Source organism: Haemaphysalis longicornis, unplaced genomic scaffold (genome assembly GCF_048455015.1).
Source record: "Haemaphysalis longicornis isolate Haplotype H1 unplaced genomic scaffold, Haemaphysalis longicornis Haplotype H1 scaffold_13, whole genome shotgun sequence".
Lineage (NCBI taxonomy): Eukaryota > Metazoa > Arthropoda > Arachnida > Ixodida > Ixodidae > Haemaphysalis > Haemaphysalis longicornis.
In genome coordinates, this window is record NW_027526233.1 from 8165322 (window position 1) to 8182371 (window position 17050).

At 47.6% G+C, this 17050-nt stretch overlaps 1 protein-coding gene across 3 annotated transcripts in view; it reads right to left on the minus strand.

Moving 5' to 3' along the window:
* Positions 1-224: 224 nt before the first annotated feature.
* LOC144164233 (uncharacterized) overlaps positions 225-17050 on the minus strand; it is a 57539-nt gene continuing 40713 nt past the window's right edge. For all 3 annotated transcript variants that reach the window (XM_077694755.1, XM_077694756.1, XM_077694754.1), the window contains one exon: positions 225-15133. In XM_077694755.1, coding sequence (XP_077550881.1) covers positions 14977-15133 — 157 coding nt within the window. In that variant the 3' untranslated portion in view covers positions 225-14976. The remainder of the gene's footprint in view (positions 15134-17050) is intronic.

A 17050-nucleotide genomic window follows, 5' to 3' on the forward strand; every position in this document is an offset into this window, starting at 1 on the left:
ACCCGCCGATGTAGGACCGGTTTTTCCCTGGGTGAAGAAGGACCCGTTAGGCAGTCGAATGGCGCAGACACGTTTTTCATCCGCTCGGTGTTTCTACGTTTTAAATGAAGGAACTACGTTTGTCAAACAGTAATGAGTGTTCTAGGTGAACGGGCAAGGTGCAAGGACGCACTCGACATTACCAGGGAAACGTTTGAAGTTTGAAGTTTATTTATTTTCACGTTTTAAAAGAGCGTACAAAGAGTAATACCGAGGAGGTCCCGTAGTTAAAAAAAACTGTCGGGGGGACCTCCTGTGACAAAGTGCACAACGGAACAGCGTAGAGTTGGCAACAAGTAAAAAACACATCAAACGAAAATAAGCAAAAAACAGGCAGAAAGCAATGCATATATGTATATACATACATACGCACATATATATACATTCATTTGTAGCAATACAAACATATGCACAAAAAATTGCAGTAAAAACGATTCGACGGAAAAACAGAAACACCGAAAAAAAAATGGTGCTACAACAAAAACACGTTGATACATTAGGCCAAGGTAGATAATAGAAAACGTTTTAATTGGTTTCGGAAAAAATTGGGAGAGTGAATTGATTTGAGGGGGGTCGGTAGTTCATTCCATATTGAAAAGGCGGCGAATACGGCAGTTTGTTTGCCGTAGTTTGAGCGAATTTTTGGTAGAATTAGGTTATTGTTTTCGGAAAAGCGGGTGTGGTTGGCGTTAAAAAGTAACGACTGGTCGATGTAGGTGTGCATGGATTCATTATTTCTAGCGCGAAGGAGGAAAATGCACATTTTTATTTTATATTCAAATAGAAGGGGTAGGATTCGAAGGTCAGAATATAAATTCGGAGTACTGTCTCTCGGATGGCTGTAATTAATGATTCGGATGGCTCGGTTTTGCAAAGAAACAAGCGGTGATAGATGAACATCATAGGTGCTTCCCCACGAACCTAAACAATATGTTAAATGACTGTGTACAAAACAGTTGTAAAGAGAACGGAGCACAGGCAGAGGAAAATATGCGCGAGTTCTAATTAGTACATGAATACCAAACGCAACTTTACTAATAAGTGACTTGATGTGCAAGTGAAATTTTAAATGTTTATCGAGGACCACTCCTAGGAATTTAGTGTAATCTGAAGGGTAGATAAAATGCGTGCCAAGGCGGAGATGCGGGATTGGGGTAATTTGCTTATGCTGGGAGTGAAAAATTATGAAACTGGTTTTGCTAGGGTTTATAGTTAACCTATTGTTTCGACACCAATCGGATAACCTTATTTGTTGTAAAAGAAGTAGATCTGCCCCTCTCGTGCCCCATAATCATCATCATGAGTTCACAGGATTAAAGGAATCATCAGGAGGGGTCTCGGCGGCTCGTCCCTTTGTCTTCATATTTTTGGTGCCGTGAAACCCGGGACAAGGGACCTCGAGAGGTGAGCCACACTGAGCGAATTTTGCTTCTCTTCGGCCGCCCTCTCACCTCTCGGGAGACAGAATGAAGCCACAGATGGAAGACGCCGATTCGAGGAACATCGGAGCAGCCTAAGAAGAAGAAGGAACAAGCCGAGCCTTAGGAGATATCTGCACGATGCCAAACACGATGATCCTATGCGGGGCCGATACTGACGCGGAGACGATGCCGACTAGTGCCCTCTCAGCCCGGTCACCAGCCCTTACGGAATTTGCGACGCTGGACCGGACTATGGAGGCCCTACTTGAAAAGCGGCGCATCGTCCGTCAAGGTATCACGTCCATCATCGGCCAGATTGAAGACCTCCTCCCAATCGAAAGACCACCAATAAGTGAGTTAAAGGAACTTCTTCGTAATTTGATTGAGTATCGGGACGCACTGAAAGCGATCAACAGAGATGTTCAAGACAGCGTGGACATTGATGAATTAGAGGCCGAGGTTGAAGATGCGCTTAAGTTTGAAGAAGTAGTTTGTATGGCAAAGGCAAAGGCTGAATTTAAAGTGGTCCAAGCGCAGAGAGCCCGAGAAAACCTAATTGCGTCTTACAGAAGCCGAATATACGCAGAGCTGCAGGAACACCGACATCACATGAAAGAATACTGGAAGAGTACCGATACTCTATACGCGAACCAACGTAATGCAGCAGTGGATGACAAAAGCCACCTTCCAGTAGGCGTCGGAACCAACCAGTACGCTGATTTCATTTGCCTTCCATGTGCTCGGATGGAAGGCGTCGGCTATGTCGTACCGCTTTTCTATAAGGGTTTTTACGGTCGCGGTGTCGAGTTCCGGGCTCGTAAGGGAGCAGATCTTCGGAACCTCTAAAGCTTCCAACACGACCGGCCTTCCACGAGCTTGTCCGCGTAGCGTCACCTGTACTCGCCGGCACCGTAGAACCTTGGGTGACCTCGCAGTACCGAACGTTACTATGGATAGGTCTTCCGTACCAAGAACCGTGCATTTCAGGGCCCTAGCCGCGTCCTGGCGAATGAAGGTGCGTTGGCTGCCGGAGTCTAACAGCACTCAAACAACAAGGCGTCGCCGTACACCCTCTGCCAAGGCTCGGGCCGTCTGGAGCAACACTGACGTTGCCCCGGAGTGTCCGCTCGAAGCCGTCATGACAGCAGGTGCGCTTTCTCTAGCTTGTACCTGGCGTGTTGATCTGGGCGTGCTGCTGCCAGTCGGATTGAACAAGTCACACAGGACGGTTAGGTGGCGCCGATTGCAACTGCTGCAGGTCAGGTTGCGGGAAGCTCTGCACTGACGCGCCACGTGGTTGCGTCGGCCGCACCGAAAACAGCATTGAGCGTTGCGCAATCGCGTCCTCTTCTCGTTCGCCGACATGTCAACTAGGCAGTCCGCCACCTTGTGACCATGGCTGTCACACAAGGGACACGCCGGTATTATTATGGACTCGGACTTCGCGGCCAAGGCTGACGCTGAGGGGACGGGTGCCTCCGGTTGCGCTGGAGAGATCAAGTCGGCGTTTTGGACGGACCGACGACCTGTGTTGGAGGGAGGCTGTCCTTGTCTTCCTTCCTCGTGAATTTCGATTTGAATTCTTAGGAATTCCATTAGCTCTTTCACCTGGCCCAACGTAATGCAGCAGTGGATGACAAAAGCCACCTTCCGACAAAACAAAATGTGAATTCGTGCGGTGTAACGCTGCTGGAAACCAGCCATCTTGTGTCTAACACCGAAGAGACCGAGTACAACCAGGTTACCGCTCAAAATAAAGTATCAGATCAAGCGGAAATGATCACTAGCACGGTTATACTAGCGCAAGCAAAGGCCATAAGCAACGATTCGACCATAGACAACCTGCCATCAAATGCAACACCCAAGGAGCATTATAGTCTTCGAGCACCTCAAGTGACCACGGAAGAAATGTGCAAGAGTAGAGAACGGAAGGTGATTTCGGACAATTCGCCGGTCGAAGACAGAAAGAAATGTTTAAGGCGCGACCTACTTTGTCTTTCACACTTAACATATATGGTCCAAGGGAAGAAGCAGTGCAACCGAAGCAAGGTGAAAACTGCTAAGGGGAAACTTCCGAAGGCACAGGAGCTGGAAACTGGGTTGGATAGTACTTTCCCACCATTCCCAAAGAATCGGCGCCGCAAACTAAAGTTTGGGGAAGGGAAGGATATCTGTGTGCACCGACAGTTTTCAGCGAAAGAGCTTACAGTGCGCCGCATGTCAAGGCACAGAGCTGAATTAGCCCCCATGAATTCAACGCGCATAATCTCCTGGAAAGGAAAGCCTTCTTCGAACATGTCCCACATGTACACGGCTGCCACTAGGCAAAATGTTATGAGGCGGAAACAGCAAGTAATACCTGCTGCCAAGATGGACAAAAGAAGTTCAGCTAGTCTCCTCACAAGACTGCCTCTAGTGGCCGCAGGTGCTCGGTTCGTGGGTCCACCAACGCCAAGACATCGGTACCACCGGTGGAGATGGAAGGCGCGAGGTGTCGGACTTTTCTGGCTTACACGGACTTAAAAGGAACTCTCCATGGACTAAACAAGTTTTGGCTGCGGACTCTGCTGATTCATTGTCGCGCGGGGGGAGGATGTTGTAAAAGAAGTAGATCTGCCCCTCTCGTGCCCCATAATCATCATCATGAGTTCACAGGATTAAAGGAATCATCAGGAGGGGTCTCGGCGGCTCGTCCCTTTGTCTTCAACGTTTAGGCCATCGAAATGTCATACATTGGGACAAGAAGAGTGTACCACACCGACGGGAGAGCTGAGCCTGGCCAGTCATAGCCGCTACAACGCCTCGCCCGTTAGCTTCGTCGACTCATCAGCTCGAGGCTATTCACCTCCTCAAGAAATGGAGAACATTGGAGACATCGACCCGGCCGGGATGTCCGACCCGAAATGGCGGTGGTTCACAATAATGAGTGGCCTTAAAGGGTGTCGAGCAAGCGGCCACCACGCAAGAGTTCAACCGGCGCCATGTCAAGGACTCCCCACCAAAGAAAGGCAAGGGCGCGAAAAGCGCACGTTTCCTGCTATTCTTCTCACAATAAAACTGCGAAAAACAATGTGCACTATATTGTTTGTGATAAACGTAGCAGAGGCTAAGCTCGTGTATTGGCATGCTCAACTTCGTGCCCTGCGCTATGTTACTTTATGGGATTTTATGACTGCCTATTTAGAAACAACTGTTATTTTTAATTTGCCATAACAACAGAGCCTTGTGAATGACGAAGACTGGATCTTAATTTAGTTGCGGTGTTTGAAATTGAGATTAGCTACGCGTGGCATATGACTCATTTGGTTAAACATAACCGCCAGCATCCTAGCAAACACGGATTTCATCAGGTTTTTCTTGCTCAACGCAGCTTGTTGAGTTCACGCACGATTTGGCTCTAGCAATAGATAAGCTTAAAGTATCTGACTATTTTCTTGCGCTGCAAAAAAGCATTTGACGGTGTTTCATATCACGTTCTTGTTAGTACATTGCGGGAAATAAACTGAATGAATCGGTTATTGCATGGATAGCCGAGTATATCTCTCTAAGACAGCAGTTGGTCGCTCTCAATGGTTGTTTGTCCGGATATGTTCCCGCGACCTCAGTAATTACCCAAGGCTCAGTTGCGGGCCCTCTTTTGTGTGTGTGGCCTCAAATCTTTGTTAGAAATGTTCGCGAATGACTGCGTAATTTACAGGACACTAGCGAATTAACGTGATTCCGAATACTTGCAGAATGATTCAAATTAATAACATCCTGGTGTGCTGATTCAGAAAAGTCATTGAATCTTAAAAAGTGTGTTAACGTAAACTTTACAAGAAAACCTTCATTTCAATTGAATGCTTATACCGTAAACTACACTGCTTTAAGAACGGCCGGGGAATATAAATAGCGAGGAGTTTATTTCACGAGTTGTCAGAGAAATAGGCATGTTCACAACATAAAAGTTACGGCTGCACGTGTTTTTCGCTTTCCGAGATATATTGAAAATGAATGTACTTCTTCGATCTCTCCTAGGATCATCCCTGTGAAAGGTCATAAGAAAAGTTGATCGAGTAGAAAATTTCTTTGCAAGAAAAATGGGCAAATACTGGACATACTTTTTGTGTGAAGTAAATTAAATTGAATGCTGCTGAGTGTTTTGTGGAGTAACGAACCGCTTCGTAAAGGCATTCGCACCGGTTTTATATACAACAAAAACTGGTTAAGCAGCTGTTGTAAAAATAGTTGATTTAGTCATAGCATGAAAGTATTGTCTTAAAAGAAATTGCCTAAAAGCGGCACTTTCATCTTTGTGAAATTCAACCCACTAAAGTATACGCCTTCCCCCCCCCCCCATCCTTCCTTGTTTATTAAAGGTAAGCCGCCCCACAGAAGATATCAGGATGTGGACAATACATCTATTCCAGCTCTGCAAAGAAATGAATACTTGCTTTATTCGACAGTAAAAGAGGCACAGCAATTAAATGAACGACCATTTGTGAGCACTGTTGAATAAATTAATTTTGGTGTAAACTGACGCTGATAATTAAGCCAGGCTGCGCTGAAGGCTGGACGGATGGTGGCTGCGGGCGGGCTCATTTTGATGTGGTTGCAGTGGACCCAAAATGGTGGGTTTGTGCTGCTGGACAGCGCGATTGAGTCATCTGCTTGCGCTGCATGCAGTGGTCGTTCACCGGCGTCAGCACGGTTAACGTACTTTTGCTGAACTACAATGCTCGTAGCACGGTCGAATTTCCGGCAGCTTCAGTCCGGCTGGAGTCCGACGACCGCATCTCGGCTGTCCTGCGGTGGCCGTACTTCGGCCGCACACGGGTGACTTTGGGATGGCTGGAGCTTTACGGCTGGAATCTGGCCGTATGAACGTAAGCCGGTCGGTTGGCCGACGGATACTGGCCGTTGGACAGTGATGGGAGTACGGCCGTATACGACCAAAAGGCCCACATTTGGACACGGGCCGAACATGGTTGCCGTAGAAAGGCCGGTCAGAAAATCACCGGTCAAAGTACACCGGCTTGAGTAAGGCCGAACAGTCCTGTGCTGCCTGGGTTATAGAGTACGACTTGAAAATTGCCGCCATCTCATAAAAGATCGAGAACTATTTAAAGGAGGAAACGGAAGGCATGCTTTCAGCTCAAGCGCGAACACAGAAAAATGGATCGGCGAGTCATGCAACGCACGGTGCGCAAGACTCCAAGGAGCTTGTGAAGCTGCCGAAATTATAAATGATTAAGTTCAGCGGAAGTTCCCTTTATGGGAGTAGATTTTGGACGCAATATGAATCAGCAGTTCACTTGAGAGCTAATATGAGCAATGGACAGAAGTTCAACTACCTCCTATCGACACTAACCGCCAAAGTAGCCGCAGCGATTGAAGGACTTCAGTTCTCAGCCGAAAGCAACTATGAACAAGCGATAATGATACTAAAATATACATTTGGGAGACCCGAGAAGTTGGTGGACCTGCACATGAAAGAGCTGTTACGACTCGACAAGGTACCATCAGTCTATCATACGGAAGCACTGCGAAAGCTTTTCCAAAATGTGCAGATATACACACTGGCACTGCAGGCTCTAGGAGTGAACACGGAGTGCTACACCCCAATGTTGATGCCAGGACTGAAGAAGGCCATGCCAGCAGAGCTACTGTTCCAATTCAAGACAAAGGAGGCATCTGAAAACAGGTCGACGGCAAACAGCGAAGAAACAACATCATCAATGGGAAAGAAAAGTGCCGACGCGCTGCAAAGAATGATTGAATTTCTACGGGAACAGGTGTGCTTACGTGAGGAAGCTCAGCGGGAGCAAGAAACAGCAGGTACGGGATCTAAACAGTAGAACAAAAACCGTACAGCACCACCTCTAGTTTCTACAGCTCTGCACACAAGGCCTGCTTGTTCTGCAAGCAAACTAACCACCTGACTGAAGACTGCACGCGAAGCATACCTATGGAAGACAAAAAGAAGCTGCTAACCGAGAACGGGTCATGCTTCAGATGTACTCGGGCGAATCATACGACGTGGATTTGCAAAGCAAATGTGTTTTGCAAGAGATGCAAAGGCCGCCATGAAACATTGATACGCAAGAGAAAGGACAAAAAGTGACAGCAGTCCACCATGGTACAGCAAACAGCAACGTCCTTGATGCGATCAGTGGGGAACCCGACTAGAAACGTCGTGTTGCTGCCCAAAGCAACAGTATGGGTACAAGGAGAAGCATCAGAAGACATCTGTCGAGTACTGCTTGATAGTGGTAGCCAAAGAACCTTTATAACTACATATCTAGCGGAAAAGATCGGAGCAAAGACGCTAAGGCAAGAAAAGCTAAGAATTGGATCCTTTGGAGGGACGAAAAATTTCAATTCATGGACGTCGTGAAAGTGATGGTAAAGAGTTTAGAAAAGGAGTCCGCTATAGCTGTCGAAGCCCATAAAATAGGGAGCATCTCACACAGCCATCTCCCAGCACCCGACAGAAACATCAGAGACAAGATGCGGGAACTCAAGCTAAAATTGGCGGACGATGAATTTGAAACTGAGGACGTTCGGACAACCGGAGTTCTCATCAGTTCAGATCACTACTCGGAGTTCGTCACAGGACAAATAGGACACATCGAGAGGTGACTAGTCGCCGCCGAGACCAAACTTGGCTGGATAGTGCATGGACCGGTCAGCGACAGTAGACTCACACTCAAAGAGACACAGGCGGTGATGGTACTCAAGGTTGATACAAGTAACCTGGGGTTGAAGACAGAACTGGAAAGATTTTGGAGCTTAGAAGCCATCGGAATCAAATCAAGGACTATTCAGAAGAACAAAAGTAGCATGGTTGTTGGAAAATGCAAAGCGCCGGTGTTGAAAGAAAATGGGCGCTATAAGGAGAACTTGCCGTGGAAGGAAAACATCGACATACAAACCAGCAAGGACACTGCAATGCTGAACCTCAGCCAGCTGACAAGGAAGTTAAACAAGAACGAAAAGATGCGCGAAAGAACAAACCAACACATTTGCGGGTTTGTCCAGTGGGAAGAGAACCCCGCAGACATGCTCACATGCGGAATCAGCGCCAAATCTCTAATAGAGTCATCAATGTGGTGGCACGGTCCGAGCTTCATCAATTCCGATGAACAGCGCCTGAGCACAGAAGACAACTTGAACATCAACAATGAGGGCGAGCGAGAGACGGTACATTGCAACGAACTTTCAGCAGAGCCAGCAGCAGCATCAATACTCAACATGGAACGATATGGCTCTTACAACAAGCTGCTACGTGTGACAGCTTGGAAGTTTCGTTTCATCGAAAATACGAAAAGGAGACGTTTAAAAGGCCCGCTAACAGCAGAGAAAATAACACAGGCCGAGGAGTACTGGATTAAGAAAACTCAGAAGTGTTTGAAGCCTTTCCTAACAAACATAGGCAGCAGTCAGAACGAAGGTTTTCAGCTGCATGGAAAGGAAGTGTACCTGGACGACGGAGACATCATACGACACAAAGGGTGACTACAGTTCAGCGCTTTAAAAAAAGGTAGTTTTGCCGCACGAGCGGCGCCGCATCAGCGAATTCGCAGGCGAAATAGCTCCATGTAGTACGGGCTTGAGCGAGCCGCACGGTCGCTGTACAGGCGGCGGCCACGGCCGCGAAGTGGTCCAGGCCGGTGCAGGTAGCTCAAGTGATAGCTTGTTACCGCTGCTCGAAATTGTCCCTAAGTCCCAACCATGGCAGCTTATATGAGAAAGGAGTTAATGATGCGATGGCGGGTTGCATTAAAAATTGATTTTGTAGAATTCAAATTTGGCGCCCTTTGAAGACCGCCTCATAGTCTCTACAATGGCAGAAAGAGGGCGCCAGGAGTCCGCTAGAAGTAGGAGTTCCTGTATAAACATCCCCCTCGCGAGGGGCACGATCAAATGCAGAGCATTTCCGGGGGCGCACGACGTTAAGTAGTTTGCGTTACGTTAATGTTGTTGCACTTGTGGCAACTGCTGACGAGAGAGCGCTCGCAAGCAGTAATTTGAATGAGTCAACGATATAAGGCGCGTTAGTAGCGTCCCATGCTGTGTCGCCTTCGTGGCGCAGTGGTTAGAGCGTCATGTACATTGCGTTCCGCCCGCAGGGTCGAGGGATCGAAACCTGGCGCCGGAGAGTATTTTCGTTTTGTATAGTAGGGAGGGGTGCGGTGCGGACTACGGACGCCGACGCGGGTGACATCGTGAGTTACTGAGATGCTCTGCATTTAAAATCGCTGTGTCATAGTACTTCCAAAAGAGGCACGATTTACCGAGCCTTTAGTCCGGCACGTTCATAACTTGGTGCTGCACAGTGGTGTTCAGGAGACTCTCACAAGATGTCGTACCAAGTTCTGGGTCGTACAAGGACGGCAGGTGGTAAAGCAGGTCATTAGCAAATGCGTAACATGCAAAAGGCACAACTCAAGACACGTACAACAGCCAGTACCTACACAGCCAGCGGATCGGGTAAACAAAGCGAAGACATTCCAAGTTATTGGAGCGGACTTCACCGGAAAACTGTACGCAACGTACAAAGGTCATCAAGTACAACAATATGTCCTATTTTCACCTGTGCAGTGACGAGAGGAGTTCACTTAGAATTGACAGACGATATGACCACAAACAGTTTCCTACAAACGTTTCGACGATTTGTAGCTCGAAGATCGACTCACAGAGGTCATATACTCCGACAATGCCAAGGTCTTCAAACGGGCCGAAAGGGAGATGAACAAATCGTCAGAAGCATTGATGAATAATCCAGTGACCAGTATGCACAAGATCAAGTGGAAGGCCATTGCGGAGTGTGTACCTTGGTGGGGCGGTTTCTGTGAACGCCTCATACGAAGCATGAAAACATCTATACGCAAGGCAATCGCCAAGAGAATCACGTCTCTTTGGGAGCTACGGACTGTGATAACAGATGTTCAAGGAGCTCTAAACAATCGTCGACTGACGTACGTAAACGGCGAGCCCGACGAGCCACTTCCATTACCACAAGCGTTAAATCGTTTGTGCAACGTAGAGGTGTCTGCTAACGGCGTTATTTCGTGTGCGAGGTAGAATCGCCGCCGAGTGGTTTTAGTGGTTTCCGGGTGCTGAATTTTACTGCGCTTTACAATCGGGGAGCGTTACAGGCATGCAAATACGGTAAAAACGCTGGTTTCGGAAAACGGACACAATTGATAGAGGATGATTTACTCGGCGATCGACCCCCACAACACAGGGGCAGCCAAGCTGGCGACACAGGATATGGGAGGAACATAAGGACTACGCTTTACATCTGAGATTTTGAGATAATCACAAAAAACAATTTCCATGAGTGAAACTTAAGCGCAAAATTTTTTTCACAGGGACGAGAAAGGGAGCGACACAGGCGCTTACTACCAACTGAAAGTTTTAATGAAAACGAAACACATTTATACCACCCCCAGACTGAACAACCCAGCACGTGTGCCCTTCGCACATGCGTACGGCCGTACAAGAGAACCGCCCCAATCCCTTCCCTTTTCTCTTCTCCTTTCCGTCATCCTCTACCCCCTCTCCTTGAGAAGCTGCACTTCTTTATCTAAAATACTCAGTGACGGGTGACTTATGCAACCGGGACCCTTAATCCGGATGTGGAAGGCTTCTGCAAGTTCCCTGGTGGCACGGTCTCTGTGCTTAAAAACTACTACCGTGTCCGTGAAGAGTGGCTGATAACGAGGCTGAAAACCGCATTTTGAACAGTGCTGCGCCAGGTGTGTGTAGGGCTTTCCTTTCAAAGAGGAATTATGCTCCCTCAGGCGTACAATAAGACAGCGGCCGGTGTGGCCGACGTACACCCAGCCACATGACATGGGAATGGAGTACACAACATTGGTCATGCAACGAACAAATTGGAGGCCGTGTTTTATCAAACAACCTCGTGGGGGGGAATCGCCCCGGGAATCGAGCCTGTTGCTCACCATGGCGCATAAACTGCCCAGCTTGTTCCTGGGCGAGAACACCACCTTGACGCCGAATCTGTCAGCTGTCTTCTTGAGGCGATGCGACAGCGCATGTACATAGGGAATGACTGCCACTCTTTTGCTCTGGTCGGTATCTGTTATGTGATGCGCGAACTCTTTCAACTGTTTCACAAGACGCTGACAGATTGCCTGGAGGATGGAGAGGGGAAACCCTGCGTTCTCCAGCCGAACTACTTGTCATTAAAGCTTTGTTGCGCCAAATGATAACATGACTTGCTGACTGCGGATTTGAGACACGTGTGGTCTATCCCGTTCTTAACCAGCTTGGAATGAAAAGAGGCGAAGTTCAAGAGTGGCTTATTAGAACGGGGCGCGTACATCCAGCATGTATGGTGCCGTGAGAAACGAAGCTCGAGGTCAAGAAATTTCAAGGTGCCTTCAACTGGAACCTCGGTCGTGAACTTCAAACCTTCACCTTTTGCATTGAAGGCATCAAGAACAGCACATTGGAAGAACTCCATTTGTACGTTGCAGCACAGAACCAAAAAATCGTCCACATAGCGGAACACCTTAGTGGCAACACCCTGTAAAGCGAGCTGCAAATCACAGTCAACCTTGCCCAGGAAAATGTTGCTCAGGACTGGAGCCACCTTAGACCCAATGCACACTCCCGACTTTTGTTCGTATACCTTATCTTCAAACCCCACGACAGTACTCTGAGGGTAGAAACTGAGCAGCTCTAAAAACGCCTCCACGGGGATTCCACTTCGATTCACAAAGGCCAGCTCATCATTGTCGTTTGTGATGCATTCTCTAGTACGTATCATCATCACATCGTGAGATAGGGAGTAAAACAGGTCCTCAACGTCCACGCTAAATCCCGAGACGTTCAAGCAACCAACAGAGGACAGATACTCCACAACCGCCTCAGAGTTCCGCACCGAAAACGGATCAATGATGGTCAAAGATTCTAAATGCTTCTGCAAAAACCCCGAAACAGCCACCTGCCATGACCCTCGCTTTGAAACGATAGAACGGAAGGGTACCCCCGGCTTGTGGGTGTCCAGGGCCCGGTCCCTGGCTCCCATGCCACTGACATGTACCTCTTTGAAATTCTTACGCACCGCACCGAGTGCCCTTTCCGCGAATGCGGACTGCTCTAGGACAACAAAATGGCCTTCCTTATCCGACTCGAGTAGACGGGCGCCTTTAGCCACCAAGCGACTGCAGATCGAGCTCAATGAAGCCTCCCTCCTACCCGCGGGGCCGTGCCTGGCAACAGCGTCAACACTTTCACCGACAAAATGATCCCTTTCCACATCTGTCACGGCTTTTGCAACACTACGCGCCAGAGCCAGCTGCTCAACAGTATTCAACGGAGTATTCAAACAAAACTTTGGTCCAAGTTTTAGCACAGATTCCTCACGAGCGTCCAAGGAGACGTCTCCTATCACCACGAGTTTACCTTCTCGCAAAAAAACAAGAAAGTGAAGATTAGACTAGCGCTGAAGAAGGGGCAGTGCTGAATGTTGGAATTTATGAAAGCCACAGTTTCGACGTTAGCACAAGACAAATTATGCATGTTATCGGGATACAAACAGCACTTATCAACAATTATACCATCTTCGACGAAGCGGCTTTTTTTGTTAGTGACGTTATATTGATATCTAATTTTAGAAAGAACGTCCACACAGGCACCACTTCCTTACAAAACGTAAACGACGCTCCCCTGTTTTGCGGGTACTCCGCAGCGGATATTCCGATGACAATTTCCTCAAAAAACCAACCTAGAAGCATGCTTCACAAGCTATGCGAAAAATGTTAATGCTCCACAGTGTCGGCCTTATAACAATGCCAGTAGTTTGTTGACCATAACTTGGAATGCACAAACCGGGAACTGATTTCACACTTTTTTAAGAAGGCTAGTGGCGGGAAGATTTAGCACTTCAAGGGCGCAGATTGAACCAAAAGCCCGTTTCCGGCCTGGCCCGGGTGCGTGGTGGGGCGGCCCGAAACATTTATTGGCGGTCCCTCACCGGGTGCGGGCTGAACTCCGCGGGCGCAAGTCGCTATCAGGTTCGAAGCCCCGGGCTAGAAGAAGAACTTTAACATTGCCAACTGACAAAGAGAAAGTAGAGGCTAGATAAACTCTGATTATGGCTCTCAATTTAAAGCTGGCATTCAGATATCGATCCTTTACCGTGAAGTCCAGATGAACACTATCTCACAGGGCAAACCATTCATATTCGCACGATATCGACATGTACAAGAAAACGTTAGACAAAGCTGCTTGTTAGAAGAGGATGGAGAACGACATCGGAGCTCGGTGTTGCATTACAGCTGTGGAGCGGGAGGGAGCGTGTTGCGTGGAACGTGACACAGCCGCTCCTGTCACCAGCCACGTGGACACCGTGGGCCAGAAAGACGCAGCAGCCATTTGTCAGTTGTTTTATGAATGTGTACAATTTAGTAAACCGAGCAATTGTATGAAACCGACCGACATATGAAACCGAGGCTCTTGACCTATCTTATCACATCGGCGTCAACTATGACGTTTATCTTTAATTCATAAACTGAACCATCACTCTTCACTTCATGCTGATTTTTTTTTATTCGCCAACGACCATCTTTTCCCGACGGGACCATGCCTGAAAAGTAACACGTGTGAAATGCCACACTTTATATATTCAAAAGTATTCATACCTTGCACAATTGTTGTGTGAAATGCCCTACCACCTCACAATGCAACTGCAACCGATTCGACGAAAATTCAAGAACGTTTACGCACTTACTTGCATGTTAACTTCCCCAAAAAGTACTTTCGTAGGTTTGTATGAGTCCCTTCCAAATTTTTTTTTGTTTTCTATCCTTTGTTCTTTCTCTTGCCTCGCACCCGCTTGTATTTACTTGTTTCCTATTAACGGGTTGTTAGTTTTCTTTTATTGTTCATTTTCTATACATCCCGCCCCCTGTATAATACCCTCCTAGTGGTTATTCTAGGGTTATTTTTAAATAAATAAAATAAATAAACTTCCGGCACCATATTAATAGGTCAGCCCACCATACCGTTCAACCGCAAACGGTTGACAGAAACCATAGTTCTTAGAAAGTACGTCTTTGGTTAAATTACAGAACAAGGTGCATGTTCTCGAGGTTCGGGCATGTTGTAGTTCTTATGAAGCTTCGCTTTACTGCACTTGTTCAGGCATTAGGGATATAAGATCGCAATTCCTTATTGCAGTTTTTATTGGTCTATTTATAAAGCACTTATAATTGATATTAAGAAAAGTAATTTGCATGCAACATTTTTGATGATGACAGTGGCGTATAGGCAAAAATACAACGTGCGAATTTCTCTTTGGCTTCGTGAGCGTGAACATTGATGATGAGAAATTGCGTCGTGTAACGAAGCAGTGTCACCTTCACTTTATGGCCGTGTGCTTTTTTAATATCTATGGTCGGTCACGCTCACAGTGTACAGACTACCCGACCTAGATATTCATGTTGCTGACGAATGATGAGAGGATGTGTGTGAAGATGGAGGGCCTCGGTATCAGCTGTAACTAGCCGATGTAGCAGAAGCCGTGATAGCAGGACCGCGTGGCGACTTGGCTTTCATAGACGATCTCCGCTATTGCGGAGTAACTTCCACCGAGTGCCACCAGTAGTCCAGCGAACAGCGAAATGGCCAGAGCTGGTTTTATCAGGTTGCTGAGGGGCCTGTAAAGAACGCAGAGTAAGAAAAAGGATAAGTTTGTGAACTCGCTGTAATGGTAACGACAACAACAACAAAAAACCTCTCGCAATCTCCTGTACAAGTAATCTGGAACCCTGCGCGTTCGGTTATCGAGACAAACGAGGCCGCCCATGACCTATCCCGAGGACTAACTATACTGGATGGGCCGAGCTTGTCTCCCTACCACGAAGCCCTGTCCAACGTTTCTAGATCCTTTCAGTTATAAAACTCCGCCGTGGCGCGTGACGCCGCGTGGCGGCGCGCGCGACACGGTCAGCCTAGGGTGCCTTGATGCTCGCGAAAGCGGGGGCGCGCGCATCGAGGCACTCTAGGTCAGCCCGGTCTGCTGGCTTCGGAACGCAGCCGTCGCGTGAAACCGCATGTGCGAGTGAGTTTGTGCGTGGGTGGCATTTTTGTTCGCATTCGCACTGCGCTCCCGAAATGCCCGTCTGTGGTTTGTGATTGATTAATCGATCAATCATGAACCACAGGATTCAACGCGCCGACGCAACGCAGGCGATGAGGCGCGCGTGCTCCAGATTAATTTTGACCACCTGGGTATCTTTAAAGGGCGCCGGAATCTCAAACATACGAGTGTTTTCGCTTTTCGCCTCCATGAGAAAAGTGGCCGCAGCAGCCGGGAATCGAACCCGTGCGCTTTCTGAGCTAACATGCTGCTTTGCTTTGCTACTTCTTGAAGCAGTTGCCACAATTTTAGCGTGATCTTCGAGTGAAAAGACGAATCTTCTCAAGGACCCATTACGCCTTCACGAACGGCACAGCTCTTTTCGGATATGTATTTCAGTACGGCTTCGATCACGTTGAGCACTGATGGAACATTTGTATGTTTACTATGCAAACCACATATTCACATGTGCCCGTCATTGTTGTGGGTAAGCATTTCCAGAGATGACAGCGGCCGCATAAAACTCGCCTGCTTTGACCGTGCATGCGAAACGAGCAAACGTGCCCATAGTTTCTACAAAATAGTACCTACAATCGTAGCTCGTGCCCTCTCCTACAGTTCTTTTCATCTAACACGTTGGATAATTCCTCTACAAGTTCAGAGAGTTTGCTATCGTGCATATGAAGACCGCTGGCAAATGCTACGAACAGTAAGTACAGAAATTCAAAAAATGCTTCTTTGCGTAGTTAGGAAGGATTTGGTTAGAAAACGAAATATAAGCAGCACACATGTCCTAGAACCTTTTCCACGTAGGAGTACGAGAACGCAGATGAGGTTATATTCTAATTTAATATCAAAGTTACCCGACTGAGAAAGTTCCCGACACGGCAGCTCTCACGTGACAAAAACAATTACTAGCGTGCAAAAAGAGTCCACCAGAAAACTATCAAACGGGTGTGGTTTTTGTCATATGCCTGCCGCCTCCCTCACCTTCGCCGGCGTTGTGTGCCCAGCACGCAGAATTTACTTTAGTACTGACATTTTCGCGCACCGAGCACCCAAATGTTAGCCCGAACCTGCCCCACGAGCTGAAATTCTGAAATTCCAACTCAACCGTTTCGAAAACATCAGTTCGCGTTACAGTCCGTAAACTGTGGAACGCTGCATTGCGAACCGGCACCTTGCAGACATAGATTTATGCCGGATGAAGTGTGAAGTTCCAAAAATTTAATATATACAATTTCGGCTCAAGTTAGCCATTCAAATTTTCAGATAGTTCTCGCAAGTATCTAACGTCAGTTATCGATGCTTTGCTCATCTTAGCGGTATTTCAGTTCAGAGGGCCCTTAAAACTCTCGAGAGATTGCCTTTGCATGCTACTCCTAAGCATTGTATGCACTGTACTATCAGTTATGTACATAGCGCGCACAACGAACAGGGACAGCCATACAGCGGTCAGACGGGCTCGTCGGCACCAAGCACTGCGTACCCATAC